Consider the following 23,675-nt stretch of genomic DNA (forward strand, 5'->3'; position numbering starts at 1 on the left):
TTATTTGTGGCCAATTTCAAGGAAGCGGAATCACAATTTTCCAGAAATTCAATCCGGGTATTGGTAAACCCCACAAACAATGAGTTTATATGAACATCAAATTATTATTTTCTTTTTTTTTTAGAAAGAGAGAGTTCTACAATCGTAATTAAAGGGTTTAGATGGGGTTCGCAGTGTGTTTGGAGGATTGTGGTGTATTTGCAAGTATTTTTTCACAAAAAATAGGTTCTTATAAATATTTAACTTTCTTATTGATATACCAAGTGAGTCAATCCCAATTTAATTGTTTGGTTTTCTACAGTGTGTTTTTGGAGGTTTTTGGGATTTAGCAATACCATTTGATCCTACCATAATTACTTTACCCTCACAATTACACGCCATTTTAATTCTTATAATTGTTTCATTATTTAGTATAGTTTTAGGCACTTAAATTTACTTGGCGGGGAGTAGAAACCAAGTATGCAATTAAATAAGTTGCTTAAATAAATTTATTCCTTATAATTATTCAGTTTACTTTAAAAACAATATTTGATTAACAAATACTTCTTTGAAGTAACTCTAAGCAGAACATTTGTTGAAGTAAAGCAAGCCTCCCTTTTCCCATACATGAACTTGTCATTCAAACACACAATTGATCCACATGCTTTAATAACTACTGTTTATTTGCACTGTTTATAACATGTAAAGTTTATTTCATTTGATACTTAACAAAAGTGAATTTTGTGGTTATCTATGAGTTGCATATTTTGGTAGTTGAAGTACTGTATGTATGTCATTCCTCTACTTTGTTAGTGGAATAACGTTTTTAAAACTATCAAAAAATGTTCAATGGTCGTTGTTTTCTGATAATCTCTCAGTACATTATTTGCATCTGTGTAACTGTATTTGTTATTGATTCAATTCTTGCTTATTACAGTATTTAAATATTTGAAGATTAAAAAAAAAAATATCATTTCTATTACTGAATTTTTTCATTGGGGCCATTTTTACCTACTTGTCATTTGGGGCAATTTTTCCTGGGGCCATTTTTTCCGGGGCCATTCTTACCTACATTCTGATTTAAGATTCTATAAGGCAGTATTACTTCACATTCTGAGTGATCATTTTCAATTATGATTCTCTAAGACTGCCAACCCGGCGGCCAGTGGACTTGCTTTTGCAATGATTTGGGGAAAAACTTGCTTTTGATCCTTTACGAGCGAGGTTACAGATTTCCAAAGCAGATCATACAGTTAGTAATCCAGGGGCCTACTGTTGAATACATTATGACTAGTCCCTGTACATTGCATTGAGATCAAGGTCACTACCTGATCAGTGCACTAATTCATGTCAATTAACAACCTGTTTGGGAGGGGCAATATACAGTACCTTGTACCAGGCCAGATGATGTTTGTTTGATTCTACCTCCATGATGATCATAGCATAGTATTTTGCTTTAGACATGCTCCAAAAAAGGAAAAAATATATAGTACAGGTGAATTTTATATAACTAGGTGTTTGACAAAAAACTTTGAATGGTTAATAAATACAGATATTTCAATATTTAAAAACTGGGAGGGGTTGGGAAGGGCGAAACCAAACTAAAGTATAGTTTCTAGGTAAAATTAAACTAATGGATTGTTTATTGTTATGTGAACTAAAACTTTCAATATGATAAATATAAGTTATTAAATGATTTTAATAATACAGTAAATAGTAATTAAATTTAAATGTAAATGAATGAGTAATATCAATCTTGATAAATAAATGTAACTAAAAAAACCAATTGAACATTTTAGTATATGTGCACAAGTTGTTATCTACACCCACATTTCGGTCAATTGTTATTGATTTCTAGAACAAATTACTGTAGGTCAATGTTAATTTCTCACCTTGACCTGATATTTATACTTCAGTCTCTTCCTTGGAGACAATTTCCTATTAAGTATCTACTATATTGATATTAATTAATTGCTGGTGTTCTCCCGAAGCCATTTTAGCCGTCAATTTTACCGGTAAAAAATAACTTGCCAACTGGTAAAAATTTTGTGTTTGTAAAATAGAAAAACCACTGATCAGGCATAGGTAAACAAGGCTGGCCTTCTTTCAATAAATGAACATCATTCCAATCATAGCCTAGGCTTTGACTGTATGTGTTGTGTTTTCAAGTCATTAAACCCCACTCAGAAGGGGTAGCGCCCCGCACTGCGTACATAGCTGAATTTTTATGGGTAAATTTACCAGTAAAAATTTTCCAATTGGGAGAATGCTGAATGGAGTACAGTATGCTTTTTGAAGCTTTGGATTAGGATCTATTAGATTAATCTTAAAAGTACTGTGCCTATTAAATGCCTATTAAACTACCTGAAATTAATGCAAGTACTAATGTATGTATGTCTGAAGAAGCTGTCTCGTACTGTAGCTGTGTATACAGACGTCGTTGCACTGTTTAATGTATGTACATTAGGTTCAGCCTGACTATGAGCTGTCTCATAGTTAATCACAGGATGGAAAGCTTAGAAAGTTTTCATTTACAGCAAAGACATAATGTTAGCTTGTAAAGTAGTTATGGCTGCAACTTGTGAGAGTTACATAAATTTTCTGATTATTCGAATGAATTAAAGGTGAGACTTTGTTTTGCAAAATTGTCGTTGATGGATAATGAGTATTACAAGTTGAAAAGGCAATTGGCCTGGGAGGCATTTTAATCATGTACAGTACTATTCATATTTGTTTTTTAGTTTTGGTCATCTTTACCTTACTGAATTTTTTTTATTAGCTAAATGTAGCCTGACCAATAATAGGACCTACCTACCAGAAGAATACCCAAACATTTGCTTTTAATAGTATAGTCTAAAAAATGTATATAATATAGTGAATTTTGTAATATTAAAAAGAAATGAATTGTTATTATTTTTAGTTTGAAAGAGCGAAAAAACAGCACATAAACAATGCAAATTTACCATACTCTCCCTCCTGTAAATGTATTAGAAAAAGTTTGAGCTTAAATGTTTACATCTACAGTAATACATTTTTTTTAACAAGACCACAATTTTGTATTGTTGATAAGATTACTGGGGCTGTTTGGTTTTTATTTGTCCTTCACATGGTTTGACCATGACACCAAATAACATTCTTAAGATTAAATAGAAAGAGTTAGGCAGGGTAGTGTATAATCACATGACATTGAAAGCATGGAGCATATTACCACCAGATAGTGTTCCATAGACATTGCATTGTTCATGAATCTTTCTATTGGCCAGTCCTGATATATTAAATATAAGAGAAAAGAATGCAGATCATGTTTGTTTTGGCTACTGTATTTGCCTAACAGTATTCTGATTTATGACAAATGTATTTATTTTCATAGAATGCAAATAAATCTTTATTTTTTTTGCAATATGATGGCTTGGGATAATAATTGAGGATGAAATCAGATTGTGTGACTGCATGAACTATTGTAGATTTTTTTTTTTATAGATTTAGGGTTGATGGGACTTGGTCAACATGAACTTTTTTTTAGCCTTATTGTCTATGCAGTGTGTCGGATGTGTTGATATTCTATTTAAAGTATTTGTCTATGTTGATTGATAATTTTGCATGTGACTGTGGGATGACTTGAAGTACGTTTAATATTGTAATGTTTGGTAGAGATACGTACTGTAAGGATTTTTTGCCAGAATCAACTGATAACCTTAGTTACAGTATGTTGATACTACAGTATTCGATGACATTTTCATGCCCGAGAACAAATCACATATTTGTCCCATAAATTGATTAATAGTGTGTACAGAGATTTAGAGACTTTCTGTAATTAACTAACCAAGAAAATATTATTTGAGGAGTTATCTATCGTCCTCCAGATTAGTGCCGCAATTTATTCAATGACAAACTTTCTAATATTATGAACATAATTACCCTAATAAGGAAAAGAAAAAATCTTACCTAATTGGTGATATGAACATTGATTTACTACAACATTCCGAGGATCACGATATACAAGCGCATGTACAGTACTTAGACAATTTATTTTTATATTCATTTCAGCCATTAATTAGCAAACCAGCTAGAATCAGTGAACAACGTGCCTCTCTCATTGATAACATTTATACAAATTCTTCCCCTTCAGAAACACAAAACGGTATATTAATCTCTGACCTTTCTGATCACTTCCCTGTTTTTTGTATTGATACTAGTAATAATCTTAATCCAAAGTCTCCAAATTACATCTTAAACGAAATTTTACTTAATCAAATACTCAGTCCTTTGTTAATGAACTAAATATTATACAACGTAGTATGAAACAATGGGCACTGAAGATGCAAATTCTGCATACCAAATATTCGGTGTTTATAAGATGAATTCTTAACTTTTCCCACTCGCGTAAATTGTATTTCAACTAAATTGTCTCAAGTTATTGATGTGGTAAATAAGGCCAAGACGGTTATGCCCACTTCAATTTTATTAAATATATAAGTCTCTGATTGTTCCACACATAAACTATGTAGTCTTATGTTGGGGCATGGCAAACCCAACACTTAAGTCATATATTAATTTGACAAAAAAGCTTTAAGGATTGTTTGTAAAGTCTACAATTATCATGTGCCAGTTCCATTATTTATTTCTACTAGATGTTTAAATATTTTTGAGATCCATTGTAAATCCATCGCTATTTTTATGTTTCAATATGATAACAATACTTTACCACCAATTTTTAATTTTCTTTTTCGAAGAGTGAGGGATACCCATAATCATTTTACTAGAAGCAATGACCATTTAACAATAAATTTTTAGAAGAACTACTCTTGGATTAAAGTCCATTAGGTACACAGGAGCTAAACTGTGGAATAATCTTCCTGTCTGTATAAAACAGCCCTCAAAATTAACGTCGGCATTCGGCAGTGCCGGCGTAAATGCCGGCGTCTAGGCACCCGTCGCCGGCGAGAAAATTGCCGACGTGCAGAAAAAGCAGGATTGCACACACAGAGGGACTAGGCTTACTTCAAATTCCATACATGGTTACTAAAAATAGACATGGTTTTTTATGGGCCCTAATATTTCCTTTCTCTTTCTAAAACAACTATACATCTTAATCAGTTATTATGAAGTCAATTATTTGCATTGGTATAAGCTACTTATGGGATGCTTATCCTATAATGGTTACCCTGTAGTTCTATTTATGAAGATTTTCTTTCGTAGCATCAGTGTTGGATTTGAACATTTGTATTTAAGATTCCAGTTATTTATGGTACGTAGTCTTTGGCCAATAGACATGGTGAGAGGATGTTCCAACATTAGATAAGTGCTTTGTAAGTTATAGTACCTTCCTATACCATTAAAGCTGAGTTAGAGTTACTTTACACCTCAAGTGCTGTGTGGGCTACAAATATCTGGTTAAAACATTTTCATTGGATTAACCAACATCCGCTATTGATTGCCCCTATTTCTCCCAGCATGCATTTATGATAAACAACATTTTTACATGATTTTCCATTGCTTGCTTCACATTAAGAAATTTAATAAAATTAGGAATTCGGCAAAATATATTTTATAATGTTTTCTGCTATCCTTTGCCTGCTGATAATTATTATTTCCGGAAGTACTAAGAATAATATCTGTCTCTTATACACATCTAGATGTGTATAAGAGACAGGGTCTATATATCTGATTTAAGTACTTATCTTTTGTAAATATAATATATGATGTTTGTGTTTCTTTTTATATAATTTATATATTTATTTATTTTTTATTATTATTATTTTATTTATTTATTTATTATAAGATAATCATAGTGTTTTCCTAAATATGAATTGTTTTCCTATTCTTTTACAAGGGTCAAAAGCTTTGCTTTATTTGAGCTTCCTTTTCCATTGTTCCTGAATCTGAAATGTATATTTTGTTTGTTTTATTATGGAATAAGGTTTACCTTACTTAAAAAAAAAAAAAAAAAAAAGCAGCTTGTGGTTTAACCTAACAGTAACCTTTTCTACTGTAAGATTTTAATCTGTAGAAGAACTAGCACCTTATGGAGCAATTTTTTGTCTTTATAGTAGGATAGGAATTTAATAGATCTACTGTATTCAAAATCAATATTTTTATTATATTTTTATATTTGTGGTATACAGTATAAAAGAGACATCATCTGTTTTTTCCAATGCCTTTTTTTTTTGTCGGCTATTGCTTTACCTTTGGATGTGTGGCTGGTATAGTTAATAACGGTATTGTAACAATAATAGGACAATTTACAGAATGATGACATTAACACAAAAATAAATCTTATGGAAATTTTTGATTGTCATAATTCAGGAATATTTTATTGGTTTTGCAATCTAAATCCTAGAGTCTCTAATATTCTACTCACTGGTCTCATTACTTCAAATTCCATACATGGTTACTAAAAATAGACATGGTCTTTTATGGGCCCTAATATTTCCTTTCTCTCTCTAAAACAACTATACATCTTAATCAGTTATTATGAAGTCAATTATTTGCATTGGTATAAGCTACTTATGGGATGCTTATCCTATAATGGTTACCCTGTAGTTCTATTTATGAAGATTTTCTTTCGTAGCATCAGTGTTGGATTTGAACATTTGTATTTAAGATTCCAGTTATTTATGGTACGTAGTCTTTGGCCAATAGACATGGTGAGAGGATGTTCCAACATTAGATAAGTGCTTTGTAAGTTATAGTACCTTCCTATACTGTTAAAGCTGAGTTAGAGTTACTTTACACCTCAAGTGCTGTGTGGGCTACAAATATCTGGTTAAAACATTTTCATTGGATTAACCAACATCCGCTATTGATTGCCCCTATTTCTCCCAGCATGCATTTATGATAAACAACATTTTTACATGATTTTCCATTGCTTACTTCACATTAAGAAATTTAATAAAATTAGGAATTCGGCAAAATATATTTTATAATGTTTTCTGCTATCCTTTGCCTGCTGATAATTATTATTTCCGGAAGTACTAAGAATAATATTTTACTTTTAATTTGTTTAGTCTACTTCGTGAATATCATATTATGATTTGTGTAATTTTTGCTATTTTTATAAAATTATAAAGTTAAGTTATAGAAATATCGACTGCTCTTGAGAGGAATGGAGTAATTCTATTGCATTGAGTTCAATGTGAGACTGTAGCCTACTATCTTAGGCTACGGTAGATAGTGGGCTATAGTCTACACATCACCGAGGGGCTATAGATTTCATAGTTGTCCGAATCTAGAGTGCTCAGTCAATATTTGTTTTATTTCATAAGATTCTACTGTACAAGGCCTAAAAATTAATGAAAAGAGTATCCTTCAAGTACAGGTCTAGCCATGCTTACTTCAGGCCTAGGCGGTCAAAGGCCAATCTGTCTCAGTGTCATAGAGGTCGCGTCCCTTTTACCGTCCATGCGTGTCATAAATTAGATAGCAACATTGTAAATGGGGCCTAGAGATTACATTGCTGCAGGACAAAAAGTACTATCATTTAACGTGATAGTACTGTATTTTTTCCATATCATAGGCGTGATGGTTGAAGTTATTACCTGTTTTTTTAACCAATCACATGCCTAGAATCTATGTATGTGGTATATAATATTTAATAAAGATGAAAATGAAAAACCAATTGAGGAGACCATAATATCAATAGTCAAGTTCAAGTTAACTGTCGATTATTATATTATTGGATTGTTGTAAATTGTTTTATAGCCAATGAAAAGTTTTGCATTTTGGATTTGCTATTAAGACTTAAATACATAGTTTTCATTATGTAATTTTCTTTCTTTTCAGTGGTAGGATTGTGTCTCCCAAATGGAAGTGGTTTAGAGGCTTGAAGCTGTCTACCAGAGACAAGATTCGCTTGAACAATGCTATATGGCGGGAATGGCATATGCAGTGTAAGTACTTGGACCATCTGTAGTTACTGTAGTTCCTCGTGTATATTCCAACCTAGTGTATTAGCCCATTTATGCCTAATTTTACATACTACAGGTAGCCTTTCCTCAGGCAAAGGACCAGTGTATGACTTTAATAAGTATATTAGATGTGTTTCACAAAATTCTCAGAAAAAATTCAATGATTGTTGACTTTATAATAGGCATGCGATGCTGCAAATTTGCCTTTTGATTGAAAAGGAGGTACCTGGGTATAAGCCCACCCCAATATCGACCCACCCTCCTCCCATCGACCCAGTTTTGTATGGGGGGGGGGGATGGGCCAATACCAGAGGAACTAAGGTATTTTGATGAAGTTATTAAAATGTTATAAATTGAATTTTTGAGGTTTTCTTTACTATCTAAAATTTTCTCATATTTTGTTTAGAACTTTTAAATTAAAGAATCTTTTTCACCCATTGTCCATTTCATTATCACTTATAGCCATACAGTAGCTTTAATTTTAAAGTGATATAAGCTATGAAATATGAATATTAATGTCGGTGATATTAAAATTATTTACTTCATAGGATGATACTATAACATAATAAAACTATGATATATATACCATATGTTTTCATTATATTAATTACTTGTTAATTATAGTCATAACAATACCTTTAATGCAAAGTAATACAAGCATTGAAATATTATTATTTAATGAACTAAATATTATTGACATCTACATTATTTGATTAATAATGTTAGTAATATCAATAATATTGAAATTTTAATCCAAATGATAAGTACAGTATGAAAACTAAGATCATACTGATATAAAATCCATAGTTTTGTGAACTGTCCAATGTTTAACAGTGCATGTAATTCTTTCTAGCAAAAAAAAAGGAAAATTATTTTCTCTTTCTCTGGAGAACAGAATATTTAGACATGTTAAATGTGTGGTATGGTAGTATGGGTGTTATCATTCTATAACCAGCTTGAAACCATCTTTCTACTAATAATAGAGAGTACATGTAAACTCTGCATATCCTAATTTTTATAGACTCTTTCCTGGTATTGTCCTAATTGAGTTAACTTAACTCTTGACAAACCAAGTGTTTCAACCCTGCAGAGTAGTACATCAACATACAGTACTTTCATGGTCTGTAAAAATAAAAATGACCCATAATAATGATATTAAGAACTGTAGTACAGTACTATACTGTATGTTAAAGAAGGGCCCCTTTTCCCACAATCTCTTTTCTTTTACTTATTAACGTATATTATATTTATAATTAGTTGGCTCATTGTTTGTGTTTCATTAAACTACTGTATGTCAATTTTGGAAGCTTTATACTTTAATGTAAAATTGGAAAAGTAGTTTGTAAATGTCTGTATTGTACTTTACCAATGATTTGCATCCAACCATGAACATTAAATATGGAGTAGCTTTATACTAGTCCTCTATAACCTCAGTTAACTAACATTTCTTCTTTTAATTGTATTAATATTTTATGGTGTTTTTTAGCATGGTAATTAATAAAAGATAATAATATTGGTTTTTTCAGTTTAAGTTAATTGATGAAGTAGAACCCCACCCCCAATACAGGGATATTGCCATCTGAAATTGTTAATGTTATTAAAATTTATGAAATAATTTTTTCTTTTATATTATATTATAATAATCATTTATCATTTTGTAGTTTATATAGTAACTGTGCTTATTGAGAATAATATAAACATTTCAGATTTTTCTGTAAGCTCCTTTTGCGTTTTTGTTTTCTTAGCCTATGATGTTTGTTTTGGTTTTTTTTTTCTTTTAGTCCGTATTGGCTTGCCTCCAGTCATCTGCCAGTTTGGTTCGCCCCTAGCAGAAACCAATCACAATGTACCGGAGGTAAGATGACATGAATTTTAGGTTTTAAATTTTGGTGATGAGAGGTGAACAATGAACAACTGAGATGATGGAAGGAAAAATAGGAAAGGAATGGGAAAATTGAGAATCATCATCATTAAATTATTGTCTTGATTTCAACCTACATTTAGTATAATCTCCTTTGGTCATCTTGAAGAATCGAAGTGTCTTGCTTTTTTCTGAAATCTTGTTGATATTCTATTATTTTAATTATAAATGTATAATTAGCAGTAATGTATTTAAAGAAATGTATTTTAAAGCAAAACAAAATTATTGAATGTATCCATTGGTATGAGCTGATAATGGAACTACTGTATTAACCAAAATCATCATTTCCCCTTGCTAGTACACATTAGCAGAGGAAAAGGCTATCAGGGCCCAGTATATTACCATGTGGAATATCTGTAATACATATGGCCACATAGAAAGAATTATGTAAAATTAATTTTGTATTATTTCCTTGCTGGATTTTTAAATATAATGTTCTATATTCGTTATTTGATCAAAATGAATAGAGGCAACATACAGTATGTAGTACTATATAAGTGTCATATATTACTAGTAACATGGAAGTTAATATTATTCAACTTACTTTGATTTTTTTCAGGCTGTCATTTTGGAAGGGAAATACTGGAAGCGCACACCAAACACAGTTGTCCATGAGTACAACAAGTGGCGGATATTCATGATGCAACAAAAGAAGCTTGCCTCAAGTGGAAAGACTCGTACAGAATTAACAGTAAGGCTTAGGAAAAGATTAACCATTGATCCATATTTTTGCTAAATGTTATTAGTATTAATTTACTATTCATTATACTAAAGATTTTATTCAAATAATTTTGTTCACAAATAATTAAAAATTAAGGCTATTCTGATTACATTGTTGTGTTGTTATTATTATTTATTCAGGCAAAACAATACAATATACAGTACAAAATATAATACTACTCAGAAAAAAACCAAACGAACATAACATTAACAAGTATATACATTAAATAGACCATAGTCATTAGCTGCGAGGAAAGCACAAAAGCAGCCTAAACCACTCACCAAATAGGTGTGTACCACCAACTAATGACTATTATTAATGATATTGAATTATATTATGGATTACAATTTAGTTAATTGTTTCAATATACTATTAGTATAAAAAAATCATTTTAACAACTGATAGATTTAATTAATCATCAGGGGACTATCTCCTGATGAAGTCCACTGTGTGGATGAAAACTAGAGGATAAATTGTATACACGTTATTCTTAAAAGTGCTGTTTGTAATTTCTTATATAGGTTTATAAATAATTTTTTTTTTTATTGATTTTTTTTTTTCATTGTTGTCAAGGTATGTTTATCATTTTGTAAATTCAATATAAATTGAAATAATTTCATTTTGATTACTGTAGATTTTTTTAATGATTGAAATTTATAATACTTATTTACATTGTTGAAGGTTACCATATACCATTATTGATTAAAAAACACATAATATTAGTTACAAAACCCATAATTGTGCTACAGTCAACTCTTCCAATACTGACCACCCTTTCGGACTGTCCACTTTGACCGGATTTCCGGACGGTCTGGTTTAGAGAGCGTCATGTTTAACCACCTTGATTCCCTGGCCTTGAGTCAATAATAGGCCTAGCTTGGCAAGGTAAAGACATGTACATCACACTGTATGTACTGTATACTGCCCTGGGAATGTCATTTAAAATGCATATTGTATGTTACCTATTTTTTTGTCGAAGTGTATTATCAATAAAAATTACGGAGTCTTCCCTTCCACTCGCTGCCAACGACAGGAAATTGTTTGTAACTGCTATATTATTTTGCGGGCGACATGCACGCCAATCAGAACACAGTAAAGTGTGTTAAAGGTTAACCCCGCAATACTAAAATTAATTTGATCGTGACTCGTCTTGCTACTTCTTGATACCTTGTTTTACTGTCTTGCTTGTGTGTGTGTTGTGCGTTGATTTGGTTGTTTGATTGTTTTTTGTGTCTCTCTGTGCTTTTATGATTTTGTGTTCAGGCCTGCCCAATACAAGATTTTTTTAATTGAATCTTCTCGGGCAAGTGCCTTCTTCCTTTTGATTTTGTTTCATAAACCCGTTGTTTTTAATGATCTCTGTTATTTGACTGCAAATGAAAGGAAATAAATGTATTTTTGAATTGAATTGAATTGAATTGAACCTCGTGGCAAATGTTGAAAAGCCGTGGGCGACAATGAGTAAAAAAAACAAAGGAATGTGGTCCAGCATGACTAGCCTTAATTCGGCAAGGTTGTGATTTCTATAGTTCCATTAGTATTGGATCGCTTTGCGGGTCCCTGCTTCAAATTTCGGTAAACAAAAACAATGTGATCTTTATGTAGGAATCGTAATAATTTGTGTCTGTGATGATTTATTTGAGGTATTTTGTCAATAAATCATTGTTTTAAACTGAGCGTCCAGTTTTCAGAAGGTGATTTTATTGATCCTGACTTAAGAATTCGACCGGAATTCGAAATTGGGAGATCCGGTTTTCAGAATAGATTTTGGAGAGTTGACTGTATTCATTAAAAATCCATATACTACTGCACTGATAAAAAATTAAGAAAAATGTTAATAAGATCAATATAATATATAGTATGCATCACTCATAACAATATAGAATAGAATATAACAATCAAACATAAAAGATCAAAATTTTTTATGATTTGTTATATTTTTAGCATACTGACTTAATGAAGCAGATGCATCGTGATGTAATTAGTGAAGAACCAATGGTCTTTGAGGATTCCTTCTTTGCGGATTTTCATGACACCCTGTTCTCAAGTCTCAACCCTCCATTTGCTTTTCCAAACCCCAAAGAAATTGGTAAGTTAAACATATTCCCATTAAATACCTTGTTTCAAGTCATAATTTACAATTTTGATTACTCAAGTTCATCCAATGAACATTACAGCAATTATTATGCATAAATTATTGGAAAGCAGCCATTTTTTCCCTTTTTTTTCTTTGCTGTGGAAATGAGGCAGAAAGTTTCCAATAAATTTATCCGCAAGAATAAGATATTTTTTTCAAGAAAAAGCTATGAATAGCAGAAACGTTCTACCCTTGACCTAAGTCACATTGACTTGTGACAGAACAATGATTTAAAACAATACAGTAAACAATGGCAATGATTTGGAGTGAAGATACAATGCATTATTATGGTGTGTATGGGAGAACCCAAAATCAACACATTAAACTGTTCTCAGTAATAATAATCAAACTGATTCTGTGTATTGTATACTGCATTGAATCTACTTTATTTATAGGGACAGTTCTATATGATTTTTTTTGTGGTTTAGTTATTTAAGAAAGTATAATACATACTCCAAGTATTGAAATACACACCATCGTGTTGGGATTCAATATTTCGACATTAATTTTGTCATCATCAGGATGACAACTTGGTAAGTTAAACATATTCCCATTAAATACCTTGTTTCAAGTCATAATTTACAATTTTGATTACTCAAGTTCATCCAATGAACATTACAGCAATTATTTATATTTATTCCTGATGATGACATAATTAATGTCGAAATATTGAATCCCAACACGATGGCGTGTATTTCAATACTTGGAGTATGTATTATACTTTCTTATCTGAGATTAATCAGTGGACCTTTCGGTTTTTAGTTATTTAAAGGATTTATATTTTATCTGCTTCAAAATGGTTCTGTTTGAATTACATTTTAAGAAAAAATACATCAAGACAACATAAAAACATAATTACAGGCAAAATAACTGTACATAAAATATCAATTAAGTAATTATGGACATTTATGAATAATTTTATATACAAAATTCAAATTAATGTAGCTTGTACCCACATTAACTTTCCTCCCTGCGTACATTACAATAATCTCCACTTCCTAGTAATTATGCTGTTCACCCCAAAGTATTCATGTTCAAACTTGTGTTAGCCTTTTTGAGACGCCATGTAATGTAGTAAAACCCATGTTAGTTTCTTTTTTAACCATGTATGTATACTTGATGATTATACTGTGTAATATTTTCATGTTCTTTCAAAATAATATAAAAATACATACATTTTTTATTTAAGTTGAAACCTACAGTGTAGCTATTGTTTTCTGCATGATAATTAGGAGTCACAGGCACAAATCTAACATTACCACAGAAGCTAGTAATCCTGACCTTAACATTAATCCTAAAGCTAAGTTCAACTTGGAACTTTTCAGCATTGTAAATAGGAAGACAGGACTTAAGGAAGACTAGTCCATAGGCTAGACAGATTACACAAAGAACCTGTCGTCTATTGATAAATTCTACCCACAAAGATTGTATCATGGCGGTACACTGTATGGTGATGATTCTTCTCTAAATACATTATGTTTTAAGTTAGGGGGAGAGAGAGGGAGGGACATGGGTATATATAGGTGGACTTAGTTTGGCTCATAAATATAAGTACAGATACATATTTATGACCTGGTAAAAGAAATCATGGGTTGTCAAAATAGATTATATTATTATAGTGTATATAATCTTCATTCTAAGTAATGCCAATTTGTCAAACATATAAAAATGACTACTGTATTTATATATTTCATTGGTTGAATAAAAAAACATAGTTAAAAGCAAGGCCTTGAATTGTGGGTATAATAGGCTGAACACCATGTAGTGTATATAATCTTAATTCTACAGTAATTAATACCAATTCATCAAACATATACAAATGACTACTGTATTTATAAAATATTTCAGTAGTTGAATAAAAAAACATAGTTAAAACCAAGGCCTTGAATTGTGGGTATAGTAGGCTGAATTAGTCAGTTTTCACTTGGGCACAAAATGAAGACAACTCTGACTGGAGATAAGTGGCGTTTTCATGCAGGAAACAGTTATTGCTCCTACATTTACCCTGAAAACTTTGGCTGAATTGAATTTCAATGAAGCCACAAAACAAACAAAAATATCATGAACTTAATTGGTACATACAGGAACGTACACGGAAGGCATATGTAGTTAGTAATATATCTTAACCCAATAATAATCTATATTTGGTAAAATGCAAACCAGATCCATATCAAATTTTGAAATTATCACAGAAAACCTGAAAGGGTGGAGATAGCTAGAACGCACTTGTATTATGCCTCTAAAAGCTCTTGGCAACAGATGTTACATAGTTTAAGGTCATTTTGCATATTATTATATCTCAAATATTTTTAATAGATTTTGGTTTGGTCAGAGGTCAAGTGAAATGGCATTAAACTCCTCTTGTAACATAGGGAATTAGCCTGCCAATAATGATGATTTAAAATAAAATCATCCCACTGCCTTGGAAAAATGAAAATTTCAGAAAAAGTATGTTTTTCTTTATTTTTATTATGCCCGTCGCTGCCGTGAAATCTCTAAAAATAAGATATGTATAGCTTTCTAATTATGAAATTGAAGCATTTAACCATCCTATTACTACACTGTTTACTTTCACCAATAAAATTTTATTTTTATTTTCTCCTCTGTCCCAATATTTTTGGCAAAACACTTTCCTAAATGAAAAACTAAAATTTTATTTTTATTTTTTTCCTGCCCTCGTCTGATGATCTATAAAAAAAAAAAGTTTGCCTAATGCATTACTGTTTATCTTTGTTCAGCTCACATGAATAATTCTGATATGATCCAGCCCGGATTAGTTCAGCTGCAACCGACGCTTGAATCATCATTGGACGATTTTATGGACACGTTGGAACCATTTCAAGGTAAGGAAACAAATAAAAATAAAAGAACATAAAATTTAAATGCTTCTGAATCCTTGTATTTGTGGATTGAATACAAATGATAACAATATAAAAACATCATCAATACACCATCCTGTTTGGGTCTTTGAATACAATTATGTAAATATAAAATAGCACCCTCTGGAATAAGTTATGAATTTGTCCTTTTTAATGCAAATGATATTAACAATATAAAAAACATCATCAATATACCATCCTGGTTTGGTCTTTGAATACAATTATTTAAACATCACCATCTGGAATATGTTATGAATTCGTCGTTTTGAATACAAATAAAAAACATCATCAATACATCATCCTGGTTGGGTCTTTGAATACAATTATGTAATACATAAAACATCGCCCTCTTGAATAAATTATGAATGGCCTAACAGTGAACTGGTTTTGAAGTGTTTATACTGTGGTTATATATAATAGTTGCTGTTTATGTTTTGATGATTAGCATTCAATGTTTTGATGACTAATATTCGGTTTAAAACTTACTGATTTTATGTTTAGAATAAATTAGCATAAATATATGAATGGTGCTCATGGTTGAATTCAAATTTTTCAGTATTGTTAATTTAGTTTTAAGTAGTCAATTCTGCATTTACTGTAGTGGAAGAATTTGGTGCATCAGCAATGCTTGGCTTCCAGTAATATTGAGGGTTCAAGTATAGAGCTGAGCCAATTTTTGGCGTGGCCGGGGTGAGGTCAGAAAATACCCGACAAGGGTCCAAGGTCTGACATTTTCAGAATGGTGCCTCTAGATCCTAGGACATGGCACTTGCAGACTATAAAAATACTTTTTCAACGCAGTGTTTGTCGACAACGTGATTAGCTGCTTTCCCGACAGTGGTCTAGGGCTTCCTGACAAGAGGTCTTGTGCCTCAGACTACTGCTGGCGTCACCACAGATCCTGTAGACGAGCTAATTTAAATGTGTATTAATTGCCTCTCCACAAACGAGTATAACTAGGTACAGTACCTAGTAGGTTTAAATGCCAGTGCATTGATTATTTGCAGTGCATACTATTGAATACTACCCAAGAGAGATAAGTATGTGTTTTATATGTGTTTGATCCATTGACCATGGAAATAAGGTGAAGCACAAAGTCTATGGCATTATGCACTGGTATACTGTAAGATTAACACATCTATTATTTATTTGGCTAGAATATAAATAGAAAAGCATATAAAGTTTCTTATACACTTGAGATGTTTTTACATTTTATTGTAGTTAAATTATTATTGACATTGATAAAAATAAATATGTACAATATCTCTGTAGTTTTTTGGGGATAAAGAAATGTCAAATAATGCATTTTTAAAACTTGATTATTTACTCTTGTAATTTATGCATTAAATATGAGTTGATTTTGAATATTTTCTGAATAAAATGTTAATTAGGAAATAGGGCAACATTAACATGGGCCAAATTATAGAAAATCACATCATTAACATGGGCCAAATTATAGAAAATCACATCATTAACATGGGCCAAATTATAGAAAATCACATATATTATATGCAATACAGGTACCTAAAATTGAGCAGTGCCTGTATAGATCTACCAGAGGCAAGAAAATTAATGTTAAATTGAATTAAATTTTTAATTTTGTATGTATTAATAAACTGCAGAAGTTGTTGGTGTAGGTTGTGAAATTTCTCAACTTTGTCTAAGTATGAATTTCTGCCTAACTTCAGCTGCAGTTAACCTCTGCATCAGTCTGTGTTATTTTACGCTTGTAACTTTTTGCGCAAGTAATAATTTCAAGCCCAACTGAGTCTGCTCTTTGATATTGTAACTGATCGCTCTTAAGTATACAGTATGTTTGCTTATACTTAAGTATTTAACCATTTTTCATATCAGGATCATATTACGGTAAATCACCTTGTGCATTCTTGTTATGTTAATAACACTTAAAATATTGAAGTATGTTTAGCATTTGTTACGAGTTCTAGGAACTGATTAAATTAAACATAATTGGTTATTCAAAAATGTTTCAAATACAGCCAATACTGTAAATCACCTTGATACATTAAATACATTATATCTAAATATTGTATAATAATTCAGAAAAATTAATACTAAATAATACATATAAGTAAGTAATTGGTAAAGCAACTAAATAGGAATTCATGCTTCAATTATTTTCTTAATGGCAACATATTTGTTTTATGGTAGTAAATATTGTATTCACTACACTCAAATAAAATTACTACGTATCAATTTTTTAGTACAATTGATAATACATTTTCTATTTAATTTTGTGTCAATGAGCTCCCGGATTAAAAACAGATGTTATGTATTATTTAATTTTTTGTCATTAATTAATGTAACATTACTAGTAATGATAAAAAAAAAATCATTTAGCTGTACCAGTAACTGTATCAGTTATTTGATTTTGTGTCAAGAGCTGCCTGGAGTTAAAAATAAATGTTGCATATTATATAATTTTGTGTCAATAATTAAACATTACTGGTAATGATAAACGAGTATCTGTATCAGTATTTTGTAGGCTAGTGCCTTCATTTTCAAGGCTGTAACCACTATAGGTTACTTTGACATTGCATTTTTGTACAATTCTTTTTTAAGCTAATTTAAAGTAATGTTTTTTGTATGTTTTCAGTTGATCTCACTCGGTCAATTTCTCAGAGTAGTACTACCAGTCCCAGTCCATTTGTCTTTACAGGATGTGGAACTAGTCATCAGGTAAATGTATTTATTACTATAATGAGGCTGTTAAATTGATTGATTAATTAAATTAGGTCATTAATTAAGAAGTTAATTGAATGGTTTATCATGCAATTTTTATCATGCAATTTTTATCATGCAATTCAGCTGATGCTGCCATTTGATTTTAATAATAAAAATTGAAAAAAAAAATTATTGATTAATGCATTAATTGATTGTTGATTAATTGATTAATTGATCGGTCAATTGATCATTGATGAATTGATTAAAGTGATTTGTTGATCAAATAATTGGTAATTAAATATTGATCGATTCAATAAATAATTAATTGATCATTGATAGTGATTAATTGAATTAGTATCTGGATTGATTAATTAAGGCATGATTTATTTATATTGAATAAAGAAATCTTTTGACACAAGTACTTTATAATTCAGAGATCCAATTTGCAAATACATATTTTATATTCAATTATTTTTCCTTTTTGTATTTATGAATCATAGCAAACACATGGTACCTTGATCCAACCACCACGACTTGAGACCCAGTTGTTACAAGTCCCTATGAGCAGTCTTGAGACACACCAATCACCTATGCAATCACTTCAAACCAATCAGGATTTGAATACAGCCACAGACTTTATGAACTCACAGAACTTAAGTAACAGCTCATTAGACCAGTCGAGCAATACCTCATTATTTGATAATGTACAGGTGAATGACCTGTCTCTTATACACATCTAGATGTGTATAAGAGACAGGTATGTTTGCTTATACTTAAGTATTTAACCATTTTTCATATCGGGATCATATTACGGTAAATCACCTTGTGCATTCTTGTTATGTTAATAACACTTAAAATATTGAAGTATGTTTAGCATTTGTTACGAGTTCTAGGAACTGATTAAATTAAACATAATTGGTTATTCAAAAATGTTTCAAATACAGCGTGTTTAAGTATTTGTTACATTGTTTTAAAGCTGAAAGTAAGTGATGCAAGCACTGTGATTCAATATTTAAAACTGTGTTGCTCATCTTCATCAATAATTCTGACTGACATATTAAATTAATTATTAATATGTGTGATTTACCAAAATATATTTGTTTTATGAATGTAAGGTTGGGGTGCCAAGAGTCTAATAGGACAATTAATGGTTCACTACTGTGCGAAAATGCCTGAACCTTTAGGTATCAAGACAAACACATAGAATTAAATTTTTCTGAAAATTTATACAAAAAGTAATAATATGCATAGAAACAGTAATAATCTGCCCACACTTAATGTATTCTATACAAAACTATCAACAAGTGTACAGTATTCCAGTACTTATGTTTAATAATGCCATTGTAGGCCATTTTATTATTATTATTATTATTATTATTACATAGGAAATGTTATTTTTTTAGGCCCAGTGTCAGTTTCAACGACGAGTCCATTAGCAATGATTGCAGACAGCTCTGAGGTAAATGTAAATTAATTTGGTACTGATATTGGTAACTCTTGAAACTTTATTGAAATTATAGAGTATGTTTTCTGTTCTATAATTAATTATTCTTTTATCTAATTTAACTTCTATCAATACACTTTAAAAAAATTTTTATTTTGTAGGCCTATAACAGAGATGATGACGAAAAGGTAAATCTAAAAGTTGATCGACTGATTGATAGGTTGATTGATTGATGAATAAATAAATAATGCTTTAATTGTTTTTATTATATTATATTCAAGTTCATATGTTTCTTAAATCATAGAAACCATTACCATTAACATTTGTTGTGGTATTTGAATTGATAGATTGATTGATACATAAATTAGTGCTTTAATTGTTTATATTATTATATGGTATTCAAGTTCCATATGTTTTTTATAAGTTTCTAATATAAGATATTTCGATTTGTTGTGGTATTTGAATAGTATTGAGTAATTACATATTGGTGTCAAAATGAATATGATTACAATAAATTCTGACTTAAAATAAATTCATATTCTGTTTACAGGATTTTAAGAAAATATCAACACACATCTCGGCAGAACAAAAGAGACGTTTCAATATCAAGGTCTGTGAACAGAATATGTTAATTATGTTGTTTCTACACCATAATGAATATTCATAAGATCAAAGTGAAATGGTAGGTTAGCTATGCATTTACTACAAAGTGTAAAATGAGTAATTTATTTTCTTTTCCATTGCAGTCTGGTTTTGATATGTTGCATTCTTTAATACCATCAATCAATCAGAACCCCAGCTCCAAAATCAGTAAAGCTTCCTTGCTGCAGAAAGGTGTAGATTACACTAAGAAGCTTCAACATGAGCGTACTCAGTATGAAAAGGAAATAGCTTTACTTAGGCAGGAGGTGGCCGTCCTCAATGTCTCTATCAAGTAAGCTTCGTAAATTTTATCTATAATATGCATACTTTATTCTGTTTCATCTGTAAACCTTGCATTATCTATACATCATGCTATGCTGTTATTTTCCCCATTTTTAATGTTGAAACAGCAATTTTTAACGATTTGGTGATGGTTTATTCCTGAGAAATGCACGAAATCATAAACTTTGAAGGCCGATTTCTCAAATATTGTTCTTTAAACAGCTGTATGTTTAAACACATGTAACTTCATAAGGAAATGTCGGATTTAAATTATTCTTTTACCATTTTATAGCTCTCTGGTTTGGCTTGTCTTTGGCACATATATAATATATATCCAATATACATCGTCATTCTATTTCCATTATCAGCTTACTACATGTGGTTTATGCATTACATAAATATACAGTATAGACAAATTACATCACATTGCAAATAATGCTTGATTGAAGTATTTAAGTCTAATTAAAATGGTAGTATATTCTGAAATTATTTTTATGACCTTAGGAAATATTCAACCTTTGAAATTAAGCTTATAGTGAATTTTGGATGACTAAGGTATTGTGTTATGAGGCTACAGACATAGGATTAGTAGCATATCCTATGGGTGTCAGTAGTTTTGCTACTAGTGTTACTCCCTGTCTTGGTGGATGATTACTTTTATTGGCTATGTAATTTTTACATTTGTTATATTTTATGAATTTTCATGTTTTGTGAATATTTTGCAATGCCCTTTACACAACAGTGTAGAAGAACAGCCCAGATATGTTTAAGTAAAAGTAGAAGGTAATTGTTTGACCTCAGTTCTCTAAAGGTGGTTACTCATTGCGTGCGACAGCGACGCGACGGCAACGCGACGAAGAACGCACACCAGGACGCGGACCCAACGGATTGTCTTTTTAATGAGGATCCGTTCAGATTGCCACTGACAATCAGCAGACAGTGTTGCATCGTCTATCGCTCACCGGAAGCAAATGTGGATTCATCGTGCGATGGTCATACTACTGTCGCACGATGCAGTGAGTGTCCGACTTAAGTTACCTTCTAAAATACGCCCCAGTTTTGTATAGCCTATTATGAATAATAAAACTTCAGTGTATTTTTTTTTTAACATACTTATATTTTTTTTAAATTAAAATGTTTTTTTAAAATATCCCTTTTTCCATAACTGAAGAATCAATCTTTCATTTATGTATTATTTAATTGTTGTGAACACTTCATTCATTTTTTTTTTGTAGTGAAACTCAAGCACAACTCCCTGCCAGCGGTGTACCAGTAACTAGACAGAGGTTTGATCAGATGCAGAGTATGTTTGATGACTACGTGAGGGAACGGACCAAACATAACTGGAAGTTTTGGATTGTATCCTTTGAGATGATTTCATTTTTTGATAATGATACTATTGATAATGATGATAATTAGTTATTTATGGCTTCAGTTGTATTGAAATATACTACTCCTGGATGTTTGAACTACCTCATTTTTCCTCATCAATTTCTTTAAGTTCTGTCCTAAGTCTCTTTTTGTAATTTTTCTTGAGAGTGCATAGAGGCTCTAGCAGTATGCATAATAATAATAATAATAATAATGATAATAATAATAGTAATAATAATAATATTAAACAAGCATTTTAAAAGCACTCTGTACAAAGTCTCAGAGCACTAGCGAACTGAGCATAGCTCAATTCTCTGAGAAAAGGTGGCACTTCAGTTCTATACAATTAATTATAATAATATACTGTATTTACACTTTAGTTCAACTTGCATTATAGGAATTTCCTCATAGCCAATCACATTACAGAGGCACTAAGTATAACAAATTTTGTTTTAATTATAGTGTAAGTTTAGGGTCAACCCAACTTTATTGAGTTGCAGTAAATATATACACAACATAAGCAATTTAAATATTGAACTTTATAAGTCTATTAGTCCAACACACTATGGCTATTTGAAAATATAATGATATTAAAAACAAATATATACACACACTGTCAAAAATTCTGCGCATATATTACAGTAATGCTTGATGATTGGATTATTTATTGTTATTGATCAATTGATAAGTTTGTTATTATATGCGTCCTTAACTGATAATAACACAGTTCAGCATCATCATCAGGCCGTTGTTTGAGTCTTTCAATACAGTGGTGTCAACATCCAACACAGACGAACTCTTCAGAACTGTACTAAGCTGGCTCGATCAGCACTGCTCTCTGCTGGCACTCAGGCCTAGTATGACCACTTCTATTTTTTTTGCTAGAATTACACTTAACTTTCTGTCTTGTAAACAAGGCTATAATAATAACAAATACTGAACGGTTTTCCCAGATATGTGTGTATAGTTTTTATTTATATGAAGTATTGTTCTTTCAGCTGTATTATCATCACTCACCTTACTCAGTCGGACAACATCCATTTTATCAAACCCAGAGCAAATGCCGCAGCAGGCAGCGAGGGCCGTCAACAACGAATAGCCTACTAACGTTTAGTCATTATGAGAAATATCAAAACAAGCGTCGCTACTTCTGTTTACATTTGATACTGGTATTAACAAAAAATGTAAATTTTGTTGATTCATAGAATATTTTGTTATATCAAATGTATCCAAACAAAACAGTGTGTGCTGTATAATATCGTGAAATACTTGCCATTGACAATGATGTCCTCAACAGATGGCTAGGTGATGCCTGAAGTCTGGTTCCCATAAAATTGCCAACGATTGCCAACAGTCTGGTCAACATTTATCGATCGATCAAATCAGTAAGCCTCTCTGATCTTGTCATGGCCAGCTACGCAGTGTAACAATTGCAGTGAAAACACTACAGAGATTGGTCTAGCGATTTTATGGAATTGGGCTTTAGCTGCTATGCATGAACCGAGATATAAATATGCTGGCCAGTATTTAATAATGGTTGATAGTCAGTCAGTGTCTAATTACAGTTGATCAGTCCGGTATAGAGTGTACAGTGTTACGTCACGATACCATGCGATACTACTCTGTTGCTATCGTTGCAAAAAGCGTTCAACCGGACGCCATTTTCTTCACTGACACACCATTGATCCCACACCATTGATCCCAATTTCT

General features: G+C 31.2%; 1 protein-coding gene across 1 annotated transcript in view; it reads left to right on the forward strand.

The window, feature by feature from the left end:
• The window catches only part of LOC117103144 (MLX-interacting protein-like), a 27,915-nt gene extending 4,240 nt beyond the window's left edge, over window positions 1-23,675 (forward strand). The window contains exons 2-16 of the mRNA XM_033243655.1: window positions 7,762-7,868; window positions 9,668-9,741; window positions 10,367-10,498; window positions 12,473-12,617; window positions 15,404-15,508; window positions 18,159-18,241; window positions 18,727-18,936; window positions 19,203-19,212; window positions 19,630-19,685; window positions 19,832-19,858; window positions 20,221-20,280; window positions 20,417-20,604; window positions 21,830-21,953; window positions 22,693-22,822; window positions 22,964-23,675. Of these exons, the coding sequence (XP_033099546.1) occupies window positions 7,762-7,868; window positions 9,668-9,741; window positions 10,367-10,498; window positions 12,473-12,617; window positions 15,404-15,508; window positions 18,159-18,241; window positions 18,727-18,936; window positions 19,203-19,212; window positions 19,630-19,685; window positions 19,832-19,858; window positions 20,221-20,280; window positions 20,417-20,604; window positions 21,830-21,953; window positions 22,693-22,822; window positions 22,964-23,064 (1,552 nt within the window). The 3' untranslated portion in view covers window positions 23,065-23,675. The remainder of the gene's footprint in view (window positions 1-7,761; window positions 7,869-9,667; window positions 9,742-10,366; window positions 10,499-12,472; window positions 12,618-15,403; window positions 15,509-18,158; window positions 18,242-18,726; window positions 18,937-19,202; window positions 19,213-19,629; window positions 19,686-19,831; window positions 19,859-20,220; window positions 20,281-20,416; window positions 20,605-21,829; window positions 21,954-22,692; window positions 22,823-22,963) is intronic.

This window comes from Anneissia japonica, unplaced genomic scaffold (genome assembly GCF_011630105.1).
Source record: "Anneissia japonica isolate Jap-2015-1 unplaced genomic scaffold, ASM1163010v1 scaffold287948_len850469_cov200, whole genome shotgun sequence".
Classification (NCBI taxonomy): domain Eukaryota; kingdom Metazoa; phylum Echinodermata; class Crinoidea; order Comatulida; family Comatulidae; genus Anneissia; species Anneissia japonica.